This window comes from Stegostoma tigrinum, chromosome 34, assembly GCF_030684315.1.
Source record: "Stegostoma tigrinum isolate sSteTig4 chromosome 34, sSteTig4.hap1, whole genome shotgun sequence".
Taxonomy (NCBI): domain Eukaryota; kingdom Metazoa; phylum Chordata; class Chondrichthyes; order Orectolobiformes; family Stegostomatidae; genus Stegostoma; species Stegostoma tigrinum.
In genome coordinates this window covers 22,297,147-22,315,793 of record NC_081387.1, presented here as the reverse complement: position 1 = coordinate 22,315,793, position 18,647 = coordinate 22,297,147, and the positions used below count along the sequence as shown (strand labels likewise).

Here is an 18,647-nt window from a genome sequence, read left to right as displayed (position 1 = left end):
TGCTCTGTATCATGGGCTGTGTTCACAATTCTCTGTAATTTCGTACAGTTTGGGGAAGAGCAGATGCCATACCAACATGCATCCAGACAGGACGGTTTCTATAAGTGGGTTTTTTGCACACAGTGACACTGCCGAATTCAGTGAGGGTCCTTGTAGCTTGTACCCTGAGCTGTGTGGACACAGGGCTGTCCGTGGTGAGACATACGGAGCTCCCCCAGGACAAGTAATGCTGTGTGAGTCAGAGTTTCCTGTCACTCTTAGAGATTACCTGGCTCACTGATAGAAATGTGCGAGAGAATCCCAATGTCCCGAGACTGAAGCTGGTCTATTAAAGATCGTAATGAATATTGTTACACTTTAATGTGATTGAAACTTGTGATGTTGTTATGCTGCTTTAATGCACCTCTTCAATTCTATTTATTTGTCACTCTGATAATCACCTGTCCTGAAATCTCTTCTTGTAACTCAGTGTCAAATGGCTTCTGGAAACACTTGGATAGCTGTTTGATTGCTTTAATGGTGCGAGTTTCAAGCAAGTTGTTGTTGTCACAATCTGCTTTGGCTGACGGTGAGATGCCATTAACCCTTGTGTTTCTCGCAGCCCCACGGACTTGCAAAGCATCTTCAATGGGCTCAGTGCTGTGTCAATGCTGGAGTGTGTTGTGTGCTGGGAGAGAGAGGGGAGAACCTCGGAATGGTCCTGGGGCATTGCTGTCTGTTTATTGTCTCCTCACTGGGATTGGCGTTCCCACAATTTCTTGTCCAGAATCTCTCGATTATTCCCCTCGGCTGCGAGCCAGGGCCTGATCAATAATCATTGTCTTCGATTTGACTTGTAGCCTCCACAGATAAAGAGGGTCAGAGAGCGGTCACGGACCTGAGCAATGTCTCAGTGTCTAAGGTCACAGCGGACTCCCTCAAACTCTCCTGGGAAACGGAGAAATCCTACGATTCCTTCCTCATCGAGTACCGCCCGGAGGGGTCGGAAGATGTGAGCGAGCTCCCGGTGACCGGAGACCATCGATCAGCTGTCATCACAGGCCTGAGGCCTAGTACCACCTACAGGCTGTATGTCTCCGGTCTGTCTGGTGACCAACGCAGCAGACCACTGACCACCTGGGCCAAGACTGCAGGTATTTCCCCTCAGCCTGAGGGAAACTTTGTTCTTATTGACCTTGTCTGGTGTTTCTCTGATGTTGTTAAACTGGTTTGGGATTGACCCCTGGCTGACGATTTAAATTATTCTCTTTTTGCATTCCCTGCACCCTCCCTCTCTCACCCACATGATACCCCCAACCCCCGGTCCAGCTCTGACAGACAAGGCCCTGGTCAAACCTGTTAAACTGGGCCCTCTTTCCATATCCGCGGTGACAGCTGACTCAGCGCGGGTCTCCTGGACGACAGAGTTGGCCTTTGGTTCCTTCCTGATTGAGTACAGAGTCGTGGGATCCCAGAGTGTGCAGAATGTGACGGTGATGGCCCATCGCCGCTCCTACCTCCTCACAGGCCTGAGGCCTAGCACCAAATACACCGTCACGGTCTATGGGATTTCCAGAGTCCAGCGCACAGCACTGTCAACATCTGTCGTAACCACAAGAGGTACCTATTGTTCAGCAAGTGACCATCAGAATTCCCAGTCACTTATTGCCACTTCTCATCTGGAGCTGCTGCTGAATGTCAGTGGAAAATATTTTCCTCATTTCAACTGGACACCACTTTGGGAAAATATTTTCCTTGGCCACCCCTCATTTTATGCATTTCCAAGCTTTTACCATGTTTTTCTCTTCTGTGTTCCTTTTCGTGCTTCAATCTGTTTTATCGGCTCCTGTGGCGATGTCGGTCTCTCTGGGCTGGTGAGTGCAGTGATACAAGTAACTCCAGTCAGTGGGGTAGGGGCCGGTCAGTGAGCTGGGCCGTTGGGTATTTGTGTAAAGTCCCAACACAAAGACACAAGCGATGGTGCCCAGTTATCACATCAGGGCAGCATTGAGGCTTCCGAATCTGGTCTTGTCTCTTTGTTCCGGGATGTACAGGTTTCTGACATATTTATAACATTCACCGGCAGTTGTGAGCTGCATATAAATATCCTCCTGTGATTCACCTCTGTGAATCATCTACATCCCCAATAACTTTACCCCAACACCTTCTTCTGCTGTGAAATTTCTGTGACACATCATGGTTGGCCATCTTTTCTACATTGGCCTATTGCACTCAGAGCAATGAGCGAAATCACCCGTTGGTCACTTGAGTGATGATGTGTATGTGACTTTGCTCTTTGTTCTTCTACCACAGCAGGCATCACAAACATGTTGTGTGAGGAGGAGGAATGTGCTTCCTGCCCTTTCTGTTAATCCCTTAGGGCCAGGCTTCAGTAAGGGCGATTGAGAAGTTACAGAGAAAAGTTTTGTTTTGTGTCCTACCCAGACAAATCAGTCCTTACAAAAGTACATCAGAGTAATAGAGCAGAATCCGGAATATAGTGTTACAGCTACAGGGCAGGTACAGAGAAAGGTCAACTCGAATGTATGAGAGGCCCAAATGTAAGTCTGCAGGCAGCGGGAAGAAGCTGTTCTTAAATCTGTTGGTCTTTGTCTTGAAATATTGTGTAAACTTTGTCGAATGGAAGAAGGAGGAACAGAGTATATCTGGGGCAGGAGTACTCTTAGATTGTCTCGGCAGCATTTCCAAGGTGACGTGAAGTGCAGACAGAGTGAGTGGAGGGAAGGCTGCTCTGTATCATGGGCTGTGTTCACGATTCTCTGTAATTTTGTACAGTTTGGGGAAGAGCAGATGCCATACCAACGTGCATCCAGACAGGACGGTTTCTATAAGTGGGTTTTTTGCACACAGTGACACTGCCGAATTCAGTGAGGGTCCTTGTAGCTTGTACCCTGAGCTGTGTGGACACAGGGCTGTCCGTGGTGTGACATACGGAGCTCCCCCAGGACAAGTAATGCCATGTGAATCAGAGTTTCCTCGTCCTCTCAGAGATTACCTGGCTCACTGATAGAAATGGGCGAGAGAATCCCAATGTCCCGAGACTGAAGCTGGTCTATTAAAGATCGTAATGAATATTGTTCCACTTTAATGTGATTGAAACTTGTGATGTTTTTGTGCTGCTTTCAGGCACCTCTTCAATTCTATTTATTTGTCACTCTGATAATCACCTGTCCTGAAATCTCTTCTTGTAACTCAGTGTCAAATGGCTTCTGGAAACACGTGGATAGCTGTTTGATTGCTTTAATGGTGCGAGTTTCAAGCAAGTTGTTGTTGTCACAATCTGCTTTGGCTGACGGTGAGATGCCATTAACCCTTGTGTTTCTTGCAGCCCCATGGACTTGCAAAGCATCTTCAATGAGCTCAGTGCTGTGTCAATGCTGGAGTGTGTTGTGTGCTGGGAGAGAGAGGGGAGAACCTCGGAATGGTTCTGGGGCATTGCTGTCTGTTTATTGTCTCCTCACTGGGATTGGCGTTCCCACAATTTCTCATCCAGAATCACTCGATCATACCCCTCGGCTGTGAGCCAGGGCCTGATTCATGATCATTGACTTTATTTTGAATTGTCAGGAGTGGATGGTGTATTTTTGCCGGATTTGTCAGCCAAGGATTTGTTTCGTTTTTGGAGCTGCTCGCAGACTCATCACAGCCATCGTATCAAGTTGGACCGTGCATCTCTTTTCTGTCCCTGAGGTGAACTAGGGCCTATTGACACCACACCTCTGCTGTTTTAGTACCACAACGTTTGACTGGGATCGACTGTGGGCCGTGTCCTCCACCGAATGGAAGAGGTGTCATATCAAACAGACTTACCCCATTAGGGACAAGTCCATTGATAGCAGACCAGTGCAGCTCTTTCCTGCTGTCTTTGCCAGTCTTTGGTGAGGGATTTTAAAGTGGATTCTGAGTCCTGCATTCCATCGCACAAATTGACCTTTATTCAAATCTCCTTTGCTGCCCGTGTGGGAGAGACCAAAGAACCATCCCCATCTGGGTTCCACATGGGCCCCAGCTGTCCTTGTATTGACAGATCAGATTGGAAGTCGGTGACACTCGACTTTTGTGAATAAAGTCCAGGGTATTTGTACGTACCATGTTAAAGTGGTTATGTACCCGGCATAGGGTAGCGACTGTGCCACAGGAGCCCTCTGGGTTTTGTTTTGCTATGGGATTTTCTGCCGTAGCTTATGGAGGTGGATTGCATCCTGAAGGCGGATTGTGTCCTGAAGATATGATCAAAGTGACCACACTGATCAAAGGGTTTAATTGGATTGATGTGGAGACAGGCCGACATCTGGTTGGAGGAGTAGGGAGCCTATGGGGGATTAAGTGAAGATTAGATCCCAGCTGTTTGGAGTGTGTGCTGGGGATCGGTTGGAGATTTCGATACTGAAGTGGAACACGGTTTATTGTATATGAGTAGCAAAGGGGAATGTAAAGTAGGGAAATGGATCAGTTCAGTCAGCAAATCAGCCATGACCTGATCAAACAAGCTGATGTGAGTGCAGGCTCCTCCTGTCCCTTTGCCTGTTCTAAGGCCACTTACAGCTTCCTCCTTTTGATTCAGTCTCCCTCTTGAGGTTCTGGGCTTCCACCACTGGTACTACAAGGGATTGCAAGCCTCCGAATCATCCTTCCTACCACGTAACATCTTGCCTCTTTTTCCTGCCCTAGCCTCTGCAGTTAAGGACACAGTGAAGCCACATAAACTTGGCGAACTTTCTGTCTCTCACATCACGAATCAGTCCTTCAGACTCTCCTGGACGGCGAGCAAAGGCTTTGATTCCTTTCTGATCCAGTACAGCACTGCAGAGCCCCAGGGAGTGTACAACCTAACCGTGACTGGGGACCAAAGGTCAGCCTTCATCAAAGGCCTGAGGCCTACCACCATCTACACTGTCCGACTGTATGGGGTCGCTAAGGGCCAGCGCACAAAGCCACTGACCAGTCAAGCGACCACCGCAGGTATTTTTTCAACAATTAATACAAGGAATGTATTCATGTTTGCTGTTTTACTCTTAACTCTTATCTGTGCAAATTATCCCAACTTTCTCCCTGCTTTTCAACACAACTGTTTCCAGAAAACTGATAGATTGGGTTTTGAAATAAGTGTCAGATGAACCTGCAGCCTGAGATCTTCCAGGTGGTAACTGCACACAACTCGGCATGTACAATCTCGCCACGGTGACAAACTTATCCTTGTTTATTTCTCTGTCTTACTGTTATTGGAGTTTCTCAGCCCTTATTTTATGAGGGTCTCTTGTTTCCTATGGGTCTGGATCCCATTTCCTGTGATATTTATCCAGCGGGAGCTTCCGCTGTCCATTTGTGTCTGGAATGTTGCACACGGGTACAGTCAGACAGATACATGTCACTCTGTTCATAGTCAGCCGTCTCTCAATCTCTCATTCCACACTTCCCTTGTGTTTTCTCTCTCTGCCTCCATCACACTCTCCACCACACACACACACACACACACACACACACACACACACACACACAGACACACACACACACACACAGACACACACACACACACACACAGACACAGACACACACAGACACACACACACACACACACACACACACACACACACACAGACACAGACTTCTGTACACATACATGGGCATGTGCACCTCCATACAAAGATACTTGTGCACACAGGTGCACACACACACTTGTATTCACAGAGATGTGTGTGCACGCACACATGCATCGATGTACATGTGCGAACACACACACACATGGGTATGCATACTCACTGACATAATTACCAGCATTTGTCAACAGTTGGTTGGCCATGGATGACTTCTGACCTTGGAGGGATTTACCCATCAGGTCCCTCGAGGCTGCCTTGTGTTCCTTCTGCATCCTAATGCTTACTTGGGTGTAGTTATCGGCAACCCTCCCATCTGGATCTGCTCCCGATTCTAAATCCCATCCCATCCTGCTCAGCATTACCCCTTTCCCTCTCTGAGTACTGGTTAAGTGGCAGCTTGATTTTAAAATGCTTAGTCTTCTCTTCAAATCACTTTGCGGCCGTGGTCCATCCCTACCTCTGGAATCTGCTCTGGTTCCATAAAGGTCCGAGAAAACCGTGCTCCTCTCATTCACAGGTTTCCTTGATTTTAATCCTCCGCTGTTGGCAGCCACACCAAGGAGGAGGTGATGGCCTAGTGGTATTAGCGCTGGACAATTGCCCTCTGGGAAATTAGGGATGGGCAATAAATGCTGCCTCGCCGGCGACACCCTCATCCCATGAATGAATAAAAAAGTGTGGACCCTCAGCTCTCAAAGGTCCCGCCTGGTATCTCTCCTCCTATAAGTTATTCCTTACCATCAAACGCTTTGACTGTCTTTGGTCATGTGCCTTCTGCCGTGGTTCAGTGTGAAGGGTTTTGGGACGTTTTACCGCTTCAAGTGTATTTGATATTGTTGCAGCTTCCACAGGATCGGTTGTCATGGAGCCCAGCGAGAGGAAGGAGCTGGGCAGCCTTTCTGCTTTGGCACTGACACCTCACTCGGTCAGACTGTCCTGGACGACCCACAGAGACTATGACTCCTACGTCGTGCAGTACAGAGCCCAGGGGTCAGAGCTGGTGCAGAAACAGTCTCTGAGAGGCCACAGTCAATCACACGTCATCACAGGCCTCAGGCCTACCACCAAGTACACCTTCTACCTCTACGGAGTTTTGAGTGGCCGTCACACAACGCCCCTGTCCACTACCATCACCACTGCAGGTACACAGGCCGCAGCAGCGTGGGAAATATTTCCTCAGCAATTCCTCATTGGAAGAGGCAAATATTTCCTTCTGAGACCCGCTCAGGAATACAGCAGCAACTCTCAGGGTATCGAGGTGTAGGTGTCTGGCCAGCTGCTGTGGTTTTCTGTCTCTGTTTATCGGATAGAGGTCACAGGTTTCAGAGCTGCTGGGCCCTGAGGCCTCGAAACAGCAGGACCATTCCCCTTAGACCAGCACTGAGTTCCAGAAAGCTTACATGGGAAATCTCTTCATCCATGCTGTGCGCATTAACCTCTCCATGGATGTTAGTTTACGGGATTGTTACTATCATATGGTTATATTCCGTATATAAATGCATAACCCTGCCTACAATCAAAGAATGAATCCATGTCATTCCTCATCTTCTGTACAGTCCTCATTCCTCATCATCTCTTCAATTCCCATTAATTGTTATCTCTTCAATCCCCATTCCTTGTTATCTCTTCAATCCTCATTCCTTGTTATCTCTTCAATCCTCATTCCTTGCCAGCTCTTCAATCCTCATTCCTTGTTAGTCTTCAATCCTCATTCCTCACCATCTCTTCAATCCTCATTCCTTGCCATCTCTTCAATCCTCATTCCTTGTTATGTCTTCAATCCTCATTCCTTGTTAGTCTTCAATCCTCATTCCTCACCATCTCTTCAATCCTCATTCCTTGCCATCTCTTCAATCCTCATTCCTTGCCATCTCTTCAATCCACAATCTGTGAGGTTCCCTCCATACCTTTTCAGTTCAAAAGAATTTCTAATAGCTTTTTGTCTTTTTATTTCTCTAGAGACTGATATTCTTCATGTCCATCATTTCAAAGTTGTCTCACTGAACCATTTTTTTTTCTCTTTCTCTCCATTTTTGCTCCTTCTCCAGTAAATACTTTCCAGTGCCATTCTGCCTGTGTTCCTGACACTCCGACCTCCACTTAACAAACTAGGATTCTTTCCATCTGGAACTATTCATCAATATGCCCTTGAAAATCATCTAAGGACCGCTGTCCCTCCATACTGCCATTTGAAAACTGCTTGCAGGTTTAGGATGACTGCAGGAAGCTGGCTGTGTATTCTCTGTCTATCAGGTTAGGTTAGCTATCTGGTTATAAGCTTATCTCCTTGCTGGCTTGTAGATGGGGGCTAGGAATCTTCCCTGGAGACAAAACCTTTGTCTGTTGCTGCCATGTTGCCGAGTCTGTGTGACAACTGAACTTCCAGTTTTGGATCTTCCAGTGACGCACAGGGTTCCTGGCATCTCTGAATGCAAAAAGAGTAGCTCATTTGCCCATCATGTCTGTACCAATCTCCGAGAGAGCTCTCCGCACCTCCCGACCAGCCCGACATTTCCCTACAGCCCTGCACATTTCTCCCTTTCAACTATACATCCAAAATCCTGTTTGAAAATTCCCAGTGAATCTACTCCATCAGCCTTTCACACAGGGCATTCCAGTTCGGTACAAAAGCCTTCGGTGAAATTGTCATTACTCATTATGCCCTGGTCTTTACCCATGAGCTCTCACAGACTGAAGATTTCAGTCAAGATTCTCCTTCTGAGAAGACAAATAGTGGCTCTCCGATGGAAGTGATCAGAAGGGTGAGGGTCTGGGCCGAGAGGATGAGGACAAATTGTTTCTATTGGTGGAAGGATTAAGATCCAGACTTAGGGTAATCGGAAAAAGTAGCAGTGACATGAGGAAAGTTGTTTGTTTTAGTTGTTAGTTTGTGACATGTGAGTGTTGCTGGCTCAGCTACAGTCTTACTGCCCCTGTCTTCCTAGCGGCCCTAGAAAAATGGCAGCTTCTTGAAGCACTGCGGTCCTTTGTAGATAGACCCCACTGTGCTGTCAGGACGGGAGTTCTCCCGCAGCGAGTGGTTCAAATCCTGACAGTGTGATGGAATCAAAGCTTTTGAAATGAAATTGGATCATTACCTGAAGATATCAGGCCAAGAGGAGGAAGGTGGGGGAGTGGGGATTAGGAGAGTTGCTCTTGCAGAAACACAACACAGACTTGATGGGCCGGTTGGCCTGCTTTTGGGCTGTGACCATTCAGTGGTTCTGTTGGTCGTTGACACCTAATTCCAACTGGTAACAGTTCTCATCCCATTTTTCTCCTGTAGGCTCCACGGACGAAGTTAGTCCAACAGCGAGGGCCCCGGTCCCACCCGGTGTATCTCACATCACAGCACACTCTCTGCAACTCGCCTGGACCGTGGGCCGAGTGTATGAATACTTTCTAATCCAGTACCGAGCCCACGGCTCCCAGAGTTGGAGCAATCTGACCGTGGCTGGAGATCAGAGGTCATTCTTCATCACAGGCCTCAGGCCGAGCACCAAATACACCATCTATCTCTACGGGGCCTTTCAAAGCCAAGTCACAAAACTGACGGCCTTTGTGGCTTCCACCACAGGTACCTTGTGATCAAACTAGAGGCGAAACTACTGTACACGCTGGGAATTATCCCCGCTCACCACCGCCCCCCCCCCCCCACCCCCACATTCCACCTCCCCCAGCAATTTCTCCAATTCGATTTGCTTTCCCGTCCCTGTCCACAGCAAAGTGAGCCCATCACTGTGGTAACCACCACTTCTGTTTTCGAGCGAACTTTGGAAAAGCCTCAGCCCTGGTGACGTTAATGTGTGTGTTTTGGGGGTGGGGATTGAGATGCAGAGGTAAAGGATTGAGGAGGTTCATGTGAAGCGTCAGCCAGTTGGGCTAATGGCTTGTTTTCCAAGTTGTTAGTTAATCCCATTGACAGGAACGGGGTGGGTGGGCTCTGGTTCAAAACGGATTGTTCCTCAACATTGCACAAAGCATCCTTTGTCTCCCATCCTAATCTCAAAGTTGAGTTTAAAGTAGCAGCAATTCATGAAAATGAATCCTTAACTTTCCCAGCTAAGCGTCAGACTCTCACATCTCAGACAGTGCACCCCCTGAAGTGTGAATAGCCTGTGTCTCAGACTCTCACACTTTACTAATTGCTCTCTGCACTGCTGAAGTGCCCTGATGTCACTGTGCACTGGTATTAGACTGGAAACATTTAACAGTACACTTTCTCTAGGCTGTGCCTCAGAGGCTGTGTGTCTCTGCTGCTGTGGGGAATCCTGCAGAACCCAGTCTGACATTTACAAGGAGTGCCACACTGTCAGAGGCACCGCCTATAAAGTAAGGCATTAAACCGAGTCCATGTCAGCTCTCTCACCAGACGGGAAAAGATCCCAGCACCGCTGTGTCAAGAAGTCCTCCCTCCTATCCTTGGCTAATACTTTATCCTTCAACAACATCAGTAAAAGTCTGATAATCTGGGAACTGCTGTTTTTTTTTGGAGCTTCCAATGTGTAGATCCATTTCCTCCCTCTGGAACGCTGCAGATGTACTTTATTGGCTTCGAGATGTTTGGAAAAGGTGCAAAGCATTGTGGGTCGCCATCGTCCTTCTTTATTTTTCCTAGGCAGGCGCGCTTTAGAATGTCATCATGTGATATTTTACACATCCCTCTCTCTCTGTCTCCTGCTTCTAGTGAAGGAAGGTGTAAGGCCCACTCAGGTGAAGGCCCTGGGCAGCCTCTCCGTCTCTAACATCACAGCTGATTCTTTGGAGCTCTCCTGGTCGACACCGTGGGCCTTTGACTCCTACGTCATTCAGTACAGAGCCCAGGGCTCCGAGGACGTGAGGAAGCTCCGGGTGTCTGGTAAACGTCGATCGTATGTCCTTGTAGGCCTCAAGCCTACCACCAAGTACACCATCTACATCTATGGAGTGTACAGGGGCCGTCACGCCAGCCCGCTATCAATCGTCGTGATGACTACAGGTAGTGACACCGCCCAGCAAAACTTAGGCCGGGAAATATTTTTATTGCTGCTCTTTGCACAAAGCGGACAAATATTTCCCAGCTTGAAGAGCTTCCCTGCCAACAGGGTAACCTTGGCCTCCTTCGCCGAAACACCACAAATGGCGAGTTTCATTTTGACCAACTTTCTTCCGAAGTTGGTGCAAACTTTGAAACTCACGTCTCTCTTTCTCTGGTTTTTCTTTAGTTTGTGTGCTGCCTCTTTCTCTCCTCTCCAAATTATATATTTGTATCCTCTATGTAAGTATATAGCTCTGTCTTCATTCAAGGAATGATTTCTTCCCATCCCTTTTGATCTTTCAGTTCCATTTCTTGACCTTTCTGTCACTGCTGTTTCCCTGTGGTTGTTGTCTTCGCTTCCTGAAATGCGTTAACAAGCTGCATTGGAAATGTGCAAATGAGGGTCCCCACACCCAACAGAATGTAACATTTCCAGGTGGCAACTCACCACGAACCCCTCCAGGGCAGCCAGAGAGAGGCAATAAATGTTGACCTAGACTGACATTCAGAAATAAATACTAAACTCCTTTCTAATTCAATTCTCATACCTTGCTGTCTCTTCAATTCCCATTTCTTATCATCTCTTCAATCCTCATTCCTTGCCATCTCTCTAGTCCTCATCCAGTGACCATCTGCAAGATTTCCTGATAACTCCCTGCTACGGAAGGTACGTGAAGCAGTTTATCAATGTCCTGTGTTCCTGGGTCAAATTCTGGGGCTGATGTTGGTTATTTGTGCCAGCTCAGACTCCTGTTCCTCCCTTGCTGGATGTATCACTCCCTACTTTCCTCTTCTGTTGGTGCAAACTGTGAACGGTTCACTCATTGGCTCAGTACTCGGTGCCCTGTATCCTGCCATCCCACTGGCACAACTGACACGTTGTCCTGCCATCTCCCTTGAAATTGAAGCTCTTCTGTAAAACTACCAAAGACATACTGCTCCCTGTCTGGCTGTTTATTCATGCTCTCTCTCTCTCTCTCGTGCCAGAGCAACATCGCTCACTATATTGTGAATTTCCAGTGGTCTTGTTGCTGCTTCTGTGAGTTTAGCTGACTACCATAATATACAGTGTATGCAGCACTGTGGTTTATTACCATAATATACAGTGTATATAACTTTGTGGCTCTCTAATATATACAGTGTATAGAGCTCTATGGTTCATTACCATAGCATACGATGTGTATCGCTCTGTGGTTCTCTAACATTTACAGTGCATGCAACCATATGGCTCACTGCCATAATATACAGTTAATGCAACTGTGCGGTTCTCTACCATAATATACAGTGTATACAGCTCTTTGGTTCTCTACCACAATATACAGTGTATACAGCAATCTGGTTGTCTGCTGTAATATACAGTGTGTATACCTCTGGGGTTGTCTATCACAATATACAATGTATATATTCCACAATTCTCTAACATAATATACAATGTATACAGCTCTGTGGTTCTCAACCACAATGCACAGTGTATAGAAAACTGTGTTTTATAACATAATATAAAGTACATATAGCTTTGTGGTTTTATCTCATCATATACACTATATACAGCTCTATGAATCTGTACCTTAATATACAGTGTGCATAGCTCTGTAGATTTATATCATAACATAGAGTATATAGAGCTCTATGGATTTGTGCCATAATCTACAGTGTATATAGCTCTGTGGATTTATGTATACATTACGTATACAGCTCTGTGGATTTATGTATACGTTATGTATACGTTATGTATACAGCTCTGTGGATTTGTTAAACATACGGTTTGTATCGCATCTATGGATCTGATACATAACACAATATTTGTAGCTGCTTCGATTTATACTGGAATGTACAGTCAAAATAAACCCAAAAAAAGCGTTGTTAATTTTAAAGCCCTTCACAAAAAATGTTTAATACACATATGCCACTAGTTTAATATCCAAACTCTTAAAAAATAATATTGGTGTTTATAGATTATATACTTTTCGTCACAATATAACTCAGTGAATCTGTACCAAACGTAGTGCTTATGGCTTTGTGAACTTATCCTAATCTGTGATATAAATAATTCTGACTGTGTGCCATTGTCTATATGTGCGATATACCATAATCTATATGATAAATCCATCTTATTGATGTACAATGGTCTAGACCCTCTGTACCAGAAGCTGTGGTTTCTTTACTTCTGCTGACAGTGTCTCTTCCTCAGTGAACCAGTCTGATATCCCTGCACCTGAATTCCAAATCCCAGCTCCCAATCCATAGAAACACAGACCGGTCAGGTATTTATCTCACAGGATCTCAGAGCCAGCTGAGAAATACGGAGGAGCAGCTTCTGCAGACGCCTAGGCTTAGATGTGGTGTCTTCTCTTCGACCTATTTGTTGTGAAATCCATCCATCTTCCTGTTGGAACTGTGGATACTGAAACCAACCTTACAGGCTAAAGTTTGGGTATGGTTTAGCCCCACGGATTTACAGCGAAGGGGCTTTTATCCAGAGTACAGTCTTTAAATTGCGATTTTATTTCTCTGTGCTTTCTCTCCAGTTTCCATAGATACCAATGGTGTAAAGCCCAGCAGGCTGAGTAAACTGATCCGCCTTTCAGGGAACAATGTCACACAGGATTCCCTCCAAATCTTTTGGGCTGCCGAAAGTGGCTTTGATTCCTTTCTGATCCAGTACAGAGTGGAAGGATCTGAGGAGGTGCAGAACTTCACAGTGCCTGCTCATCAACATTCGTCCTTCATTGAAGGCCTGAGGCCTGGTACCAAGTACCTGATCTCTCTCTCTGGGCTCTCTGGCAGCAGACGGACTAGGCCACTAACCACTGTAATAACCACTGCAGGTATTCCTCACTAATCAGTCCCCTCAGCAAAACTATTTCAACCACTGAACTGGAAGTTTTCCCATTCTGTACGTTATTGCCCCCTCTAAGCTGCAGTGCATCATGGGAAGCAGCCATCTTGGAGTGACCCCCACTCTCATTGTCCATTTGTCAAGTGTGTGCTCATGTGCCGTGTGCTGGGAAGGCTCGATTTTTTTTTGGAAATTCTCTTGAATTGGTTGTATGCCTGACAGCTAAGGTTGTTCTGCTTGGAGCAGAATAAGACATGGGGCGATTTACCAAACCACAAAGGGTTTTGGTCAAGGAAACAAGGAGAAACTGCTTCCTGTGGCTGGAGTAACAGTAATGGAAGTCAGACATTTCAGATTACTGGTCAAAGATTGGGAGATGGGGAAGCGTTTTTTATTCACACGACAGGTTGTCGTGATCCACATTGGCTGAAGGTTTGATGGAATCAGATTCATAAAAACAGTCTGGAGGGAAATCATTTGTGCACTCGAAGGGGAACACATCACTCAGGATAAAAAGCAAGAGACTAACTGAGAAGCGCTTTGAAAGACCAGGCATAGCCGTGATGGTCAAATGGCCTCTTCCTGTGCCAGGCGATTCTACAATTACACGACACTAACATAAACTACTGTCTTATCCCCTGGTGTTCTCACCTAGAAATTGTAGGGAAGTTCTTCTTCTCACAGTTGAACAGCAGCTATTCCTCCAACAGTAAAGTGTTATGTATCTCTTCCTCCTCCTTTTAGCTTCAGCAGAGAAAGAGTTGGTGAAATCCGGCACGTTTGGGAGCCTTTCGTTCTCGAATATCACAGCTGACTCCTTCCTCCTTTCGTGGTCAGCTGACACTGTCTTTGACTCCTTCCTGATACAGTATAAAGCTCAGGAGTCTGAACTTCTGCAGAATGTCACGGTAACAGGTGATCGCCGTTCGGCCCTCATCACAGGCCTAAGGCCTACGACCAACTACACCATTTACCTCTATGGGGTGTCCAGTGGCCAACCGTCCAGACCATTGGTGGCTCTTTTGACCATCACAGGTACTTGCGATCCAGGAATGGATCGAACGCTATTCTCGGTTTTTCCACTCATGAAATATTTTCTCACTCCATCTCGCTCTCTCTTTCTCTCTGCTCTCATGCAATCTCTTGAGGCTGAGAGCAAGAAAATATTTCATTTTGTTCTCAAATTGCTTCTGTCGCCAAGGAAACTGCTGCCATTTTAGGACAAGTGATAGCATGGCTGGATGCTCCAGCCTACTGGGCATTGCTGTGCTGTGATTGGGTAAATTATGCTTCAGTGTTAATAGTTACTGCTTTATAAAGAGGTGCAAAATAAGGTGAATCCAATGAAGCTTTTCTTACTGCAAGGCTTGGTTGTGTAGATTTTTACACATGCATACACAGGTCAAAGCTTATGTTGAATGTGTTTGGCTTTCTGTTTTCCGTTTTTCTCTTCTCCTCAGATTACAAGCTAGAATTTTATCTTCAGAGAAAACATTCTTCAGTGTGAAATGTGGAGGTCACTACTGTGTGTTATTTCCAGATTCATGATTGTCTCCAATTTCGAACGGCCAAGGATAACATAATTTTGGGAGGCATTTATTTCTTCCTCACGGTGTTCACTTCAGAAGAGAATCTCTCGTGTATCCACAGAATTCGTCATCATTAATACAATATAACCCGTAGTATAGCATGAGTTAGAAGCTGAACTGAGGAGTTTCAGTAGTTTACATGTAGAATAACAGGTGGCCAGGAATGAAATACAAACTGGAATTTAATTGAGGGGTTCAGGCAGATTATGTACAGAATAACAGATACCCTGGAGAGAGTTACAGACTGGAGTCTATTCGAGGGGTTAGTGGAGTTAATGTGCAGAATAACGAGTACCTGGGCGGGTAGCACAGATTAGAGTCCAAGTTATGTAGAGAATAACAGATATCCAGGAGTGAGTTATTGGATGCTGGAATCCAATAGGATGTGTGCAGAATTACTTACTCATGCATTCAGGAGTAAAAGGGTGTAGATTTGAATTGTATTTGGTTTCTGTCACTAGACTTGGACAAGTGCAAATTTTGATGTAAGCAATCCGTTTGTGTTTTCTCTCCACAACCTTCTCTCTCCACACCGCCTCTTGCACCCAGTTAACCACCCGTTTCGTCCTCTCCCCAGCGGTTCCTGTTCACACTGTCGGTGTCAGTGCCCTGGGAAGGCTGTCAGTCTCTGATGTCAACACTCGCAGCCTTAAGCTCAGCTGGGCCGTGGAGGAAGGGGGCTTTGACTCTTTCTTGGTCCAATACAGAGACTCCAACGGGCAGCTGGAGGTCAAGGAGGTCACGGTGCCAGGCAACCTCCGTAGCGTCTCCATCACCGACCTCACCCCCAACACCGAGTACCTCGTCTCTCTCTATGGCGTGTTACAGAACCGGCGAACAGAGCCCATTCCCATTGTGGCACGAACAGGTACTGACAAGACTCAGAGTCCTCAGGGTTACGCTGCCTCTGCTCTCTTTATTCATTTAGCTCTTCACTCATCACCATTTCACCCCAATTTAGGAGCTTGTTCACTGCGTTAATAATTTTACCACCGGATTTTTTTTTACAGCCCAGAGTCTGGAGAATTGCGTTCCTACCTGGGACACTCTCTCTCATCCTAATTGGGCCTAGGCCCAGGATTTGTTTCTGTTTACAGTCAGTGTGTAACAGCACAGTTGATGGGGCAGTGTTGCGGGTTGACCGTTTCTTCCTGAACCCCTCTCCGTACTGGGACGCTCCGTATAGGCACACTGGGGATTGGGGCAGACCGAGAGTGCGCAAGCCTACCCTGTTCTGTCTGTAACACTCCCCCCTCCTTCCTGCCCTCTGCTTCAAGGTGAAGTGTGTCCAGGATCTGAGGTTCCAATCATCTACAGTCATTACCACCTTCCGCCTCCATCGCCTTCATTCCACCAACCTGCCTCTGCTATCACTCCAGCGTATCTCCGCTTGGAGTGGTAGGGCTGCACAAAGGGAATGATGGATAATTTATGCCAGCCTGAGGTTTGACTGCTCAAAGGTATCACTGGGCGGGCAAGATAAGGCATCAGTTCAAAACGTCCGCTGGTTTGTTACGTTAAATACCTGACACGTTCCCATGAGCGTCTGATAATGTTCAGGGTGGTCAGGGATCTTGGCTGATACATTGTTTGGAGGGGTTGGCGGTGGGGAGGCATGGTGGAGGGAAGGGGAGAGGGTGGCGGGTAAAGGGAAGTGTGATGCAGGGTATTGGAAGAGTCTGTGCTGCTTCACTAAAGTACATCGCCAGTGTCCAACTGCTCAACATCATTCTGCAGCCATGCCGTCCCTTCAGCCCCATGTGTCCATTGGGAATACGGTGCCCGGCAAAGCATGGTGGGTAAGTTATCACATGTCCCATGGTGCTCCTCTCCTGTGTCCACTGGAAGGATCTGTGGTGCCAGGGGGCCCTTTCAGTAAAGTAAGAAACATTTCGCCAGTTTACAAAGGCCCTTGTGAGAGGTAAACATGAAATGTGGTCTCGGATTGATTAAAATAAGGCTTGAGGTCAGGGCCTGTGAGGCTTGAGGAAACATTCTCCTTTTCGTCAGACAGGGTACTGTTGAAGCCTCTGCTGCCATTTACACAGATTGGGGAATTATTTATTCCTACACCGTTCCCCTCTGGCTCCATCTGTCGTGGCTCCACTGGTCGCTGCATCGGGGGAGTGCTTCAGTGAATCGCTCAGGGATTGTTATGTTCTCTCTTTTTTTCTTCATTTTCATTGCAGCTCAAGAGAGCCCGAGCAGACTGAGTTTCTCCGACCTCACAGACAGCTCAGTCACTGTCCACTGGGCAGCACTGTCAGCCCCTGTCGACAACTTTAAGATCTCCTACGTCCCAAGAAAGCGAGGTGAGAGCGTGGCGGGCTATGTGTTCGGTCACTAACTGGGTGTGGGTGTATGTTGGTACGTGTGTACTAACCATTCAGTCAAGCCAACTGACCTTTAGCTCAATGACCTTTAACCCTCGGACAGTCAACAGAGAGTATCACCTCCTGTGCGTGTGTCATTGACCTTTAACCTCTGGCGCAGCGCATGGTGGCAACCCTTAACCCTTTTGTGTGCCAAACCTCAGTAGCCTTTAACCACAGCGCACCGATGAATGTCGACCGAGCTTTCCCCACCAACACTCAGACAACCCTCACCCCCACCGGCCCCCAATGGCAGTGCCATGTTGTTTCAGGTGAATTGAGGAGCGTGGTGATCGATGGCACAAAGACCAGCATTACTCTGAGGGACCTGCTCCCAGATACTCCGTATGAGGTCACCCTGGTGTTCGTGCGGGGGCCCACTGAGAGTCCTGCCATCCTGGACCGCTTCACTACCGGTGAGTGAGGTGGGGGTTGGTGGGGTTCGAATGAAGAGATGGGGGATTGCTGGGTGGAAAGTTCATGAGGCAAGGTGGAGAGAGGAGTGAGAGGATGTGTTGGGAGAGGGAACGGAGGCTGGGTGTTGCTCAGTGAGTTAGAACCCCAGCACGCACTCCCCCCAGATTCGACTGCTCCCTCTGGAGGTGAGGCACTCCTGGAGACACAGAGGTATACAGTATGGAAACAGGCCCAACTTGACCAGGGCCGCCCAGTTTTCACAGTTTAAACTAGTCCTTTTTGCCTGTGTTTGCTCCATATCCCTCCACCCCTGTCCCATCCATGTGACGGTCCAAATATTTCTTAGACGATGAAATTGCACTCGCCTCCAGCACTCCCTCTGGCAGCCTGCTCCAGACACTGACCACCCTCTATGTGAAAAAGAAATGCCCTTCTGAACCTTTCTGTATCTGTACCCTCTCACCTTAAACCTTGTACAGGACATTGGAGTGGCCTCTTCTGGAATACTGTGCCCAGTTCTGGCTGCCCTGTTATAGGAAGGAAATTATCCAGCTGGAGTGGGTTCAGAGGAGATTTACCAGGGTGTTGCAGGGTATGGAAGGTGTGCTTTATAAAGGAAGGCTGGATAGGCCAGGACTTTTTTCCACTGGAGCTTGGGAGGCTGAGAGGTGACCTGATACAAGTTTATTAAACAATGAGATTTCCCTAAGATGGGGAATTTCAAGACTAGGGGGCTTGAAGGCGAGTGGAGAGAGGTCTTAAAAAGCCTTAAGAGGCAATCTCTTTTGTTGGCGTTGTGAATGAACTTCCTGAGAA

At 47.1% G+C, this 18,647-nt stretch overlaps 1 protein-coding gene across 17 annotated transcripts in view; it reads left to right on the top strand.

Annotated features, from left to right (window-relative positions):
• The window catches only part of LOC125446327 (tenascin-X-like), a 167,297-nt gene that overhangs the window by 131,511 nt on the left and 17,139 nt on the right, over window positions 1-18,647 (top strand). For 7 of the 17 annotated variants that reach the window (XM_059639465.1, XM_059639457.1, XM_059639462.1 and 4 more), the window contains 11 exons: window positions 840-1,133; window positions 1,309-1,599; window positions 4,672-4,962; window positions 6,440-6,739; window positions 8,884-9,174; window positions 10,285-10,575; window positions 13,143-13,442; window positions 14,198-14,488; window positions 15,620-15,910; window positions 17,232-17,354; window positions 17,687-17,830. In XM_059639465.1, the coding sequence (XP_059495448.1) occupies window positions 840-1,133; window positions 1,309-1,599; window positions 4,672-4,962; window positions 6,440-6,739; window positions 8,884-9,174; window positions 10,285-10,575; window positions 13,143-13,442; window positions 14,198-14,488; window positions 15,620-15,910; window positions 17,232-17,354; window positions 17,687-17,830 (2,907 nt within the window). The remainder of the gene's footprint in view (window positions 1-839; window positions 1,134-1,308; window positions 1,600-4,671; window positions 4,963-6,439; window positions 6,740-8,883; window positions 9,175-10,284; window positions 10,576-13,142; window positions 13,443-14,197; window positions 14,489-15,619; window positions 15,911-17,231; window positions 17,355-17,686; window positions 17,831-18,647) is intronic. The other 10 variants (XM_059639472.1, XM_059639461.1, XM_059639459.1 and 7 more) reach the window with 9 other exon arrangements.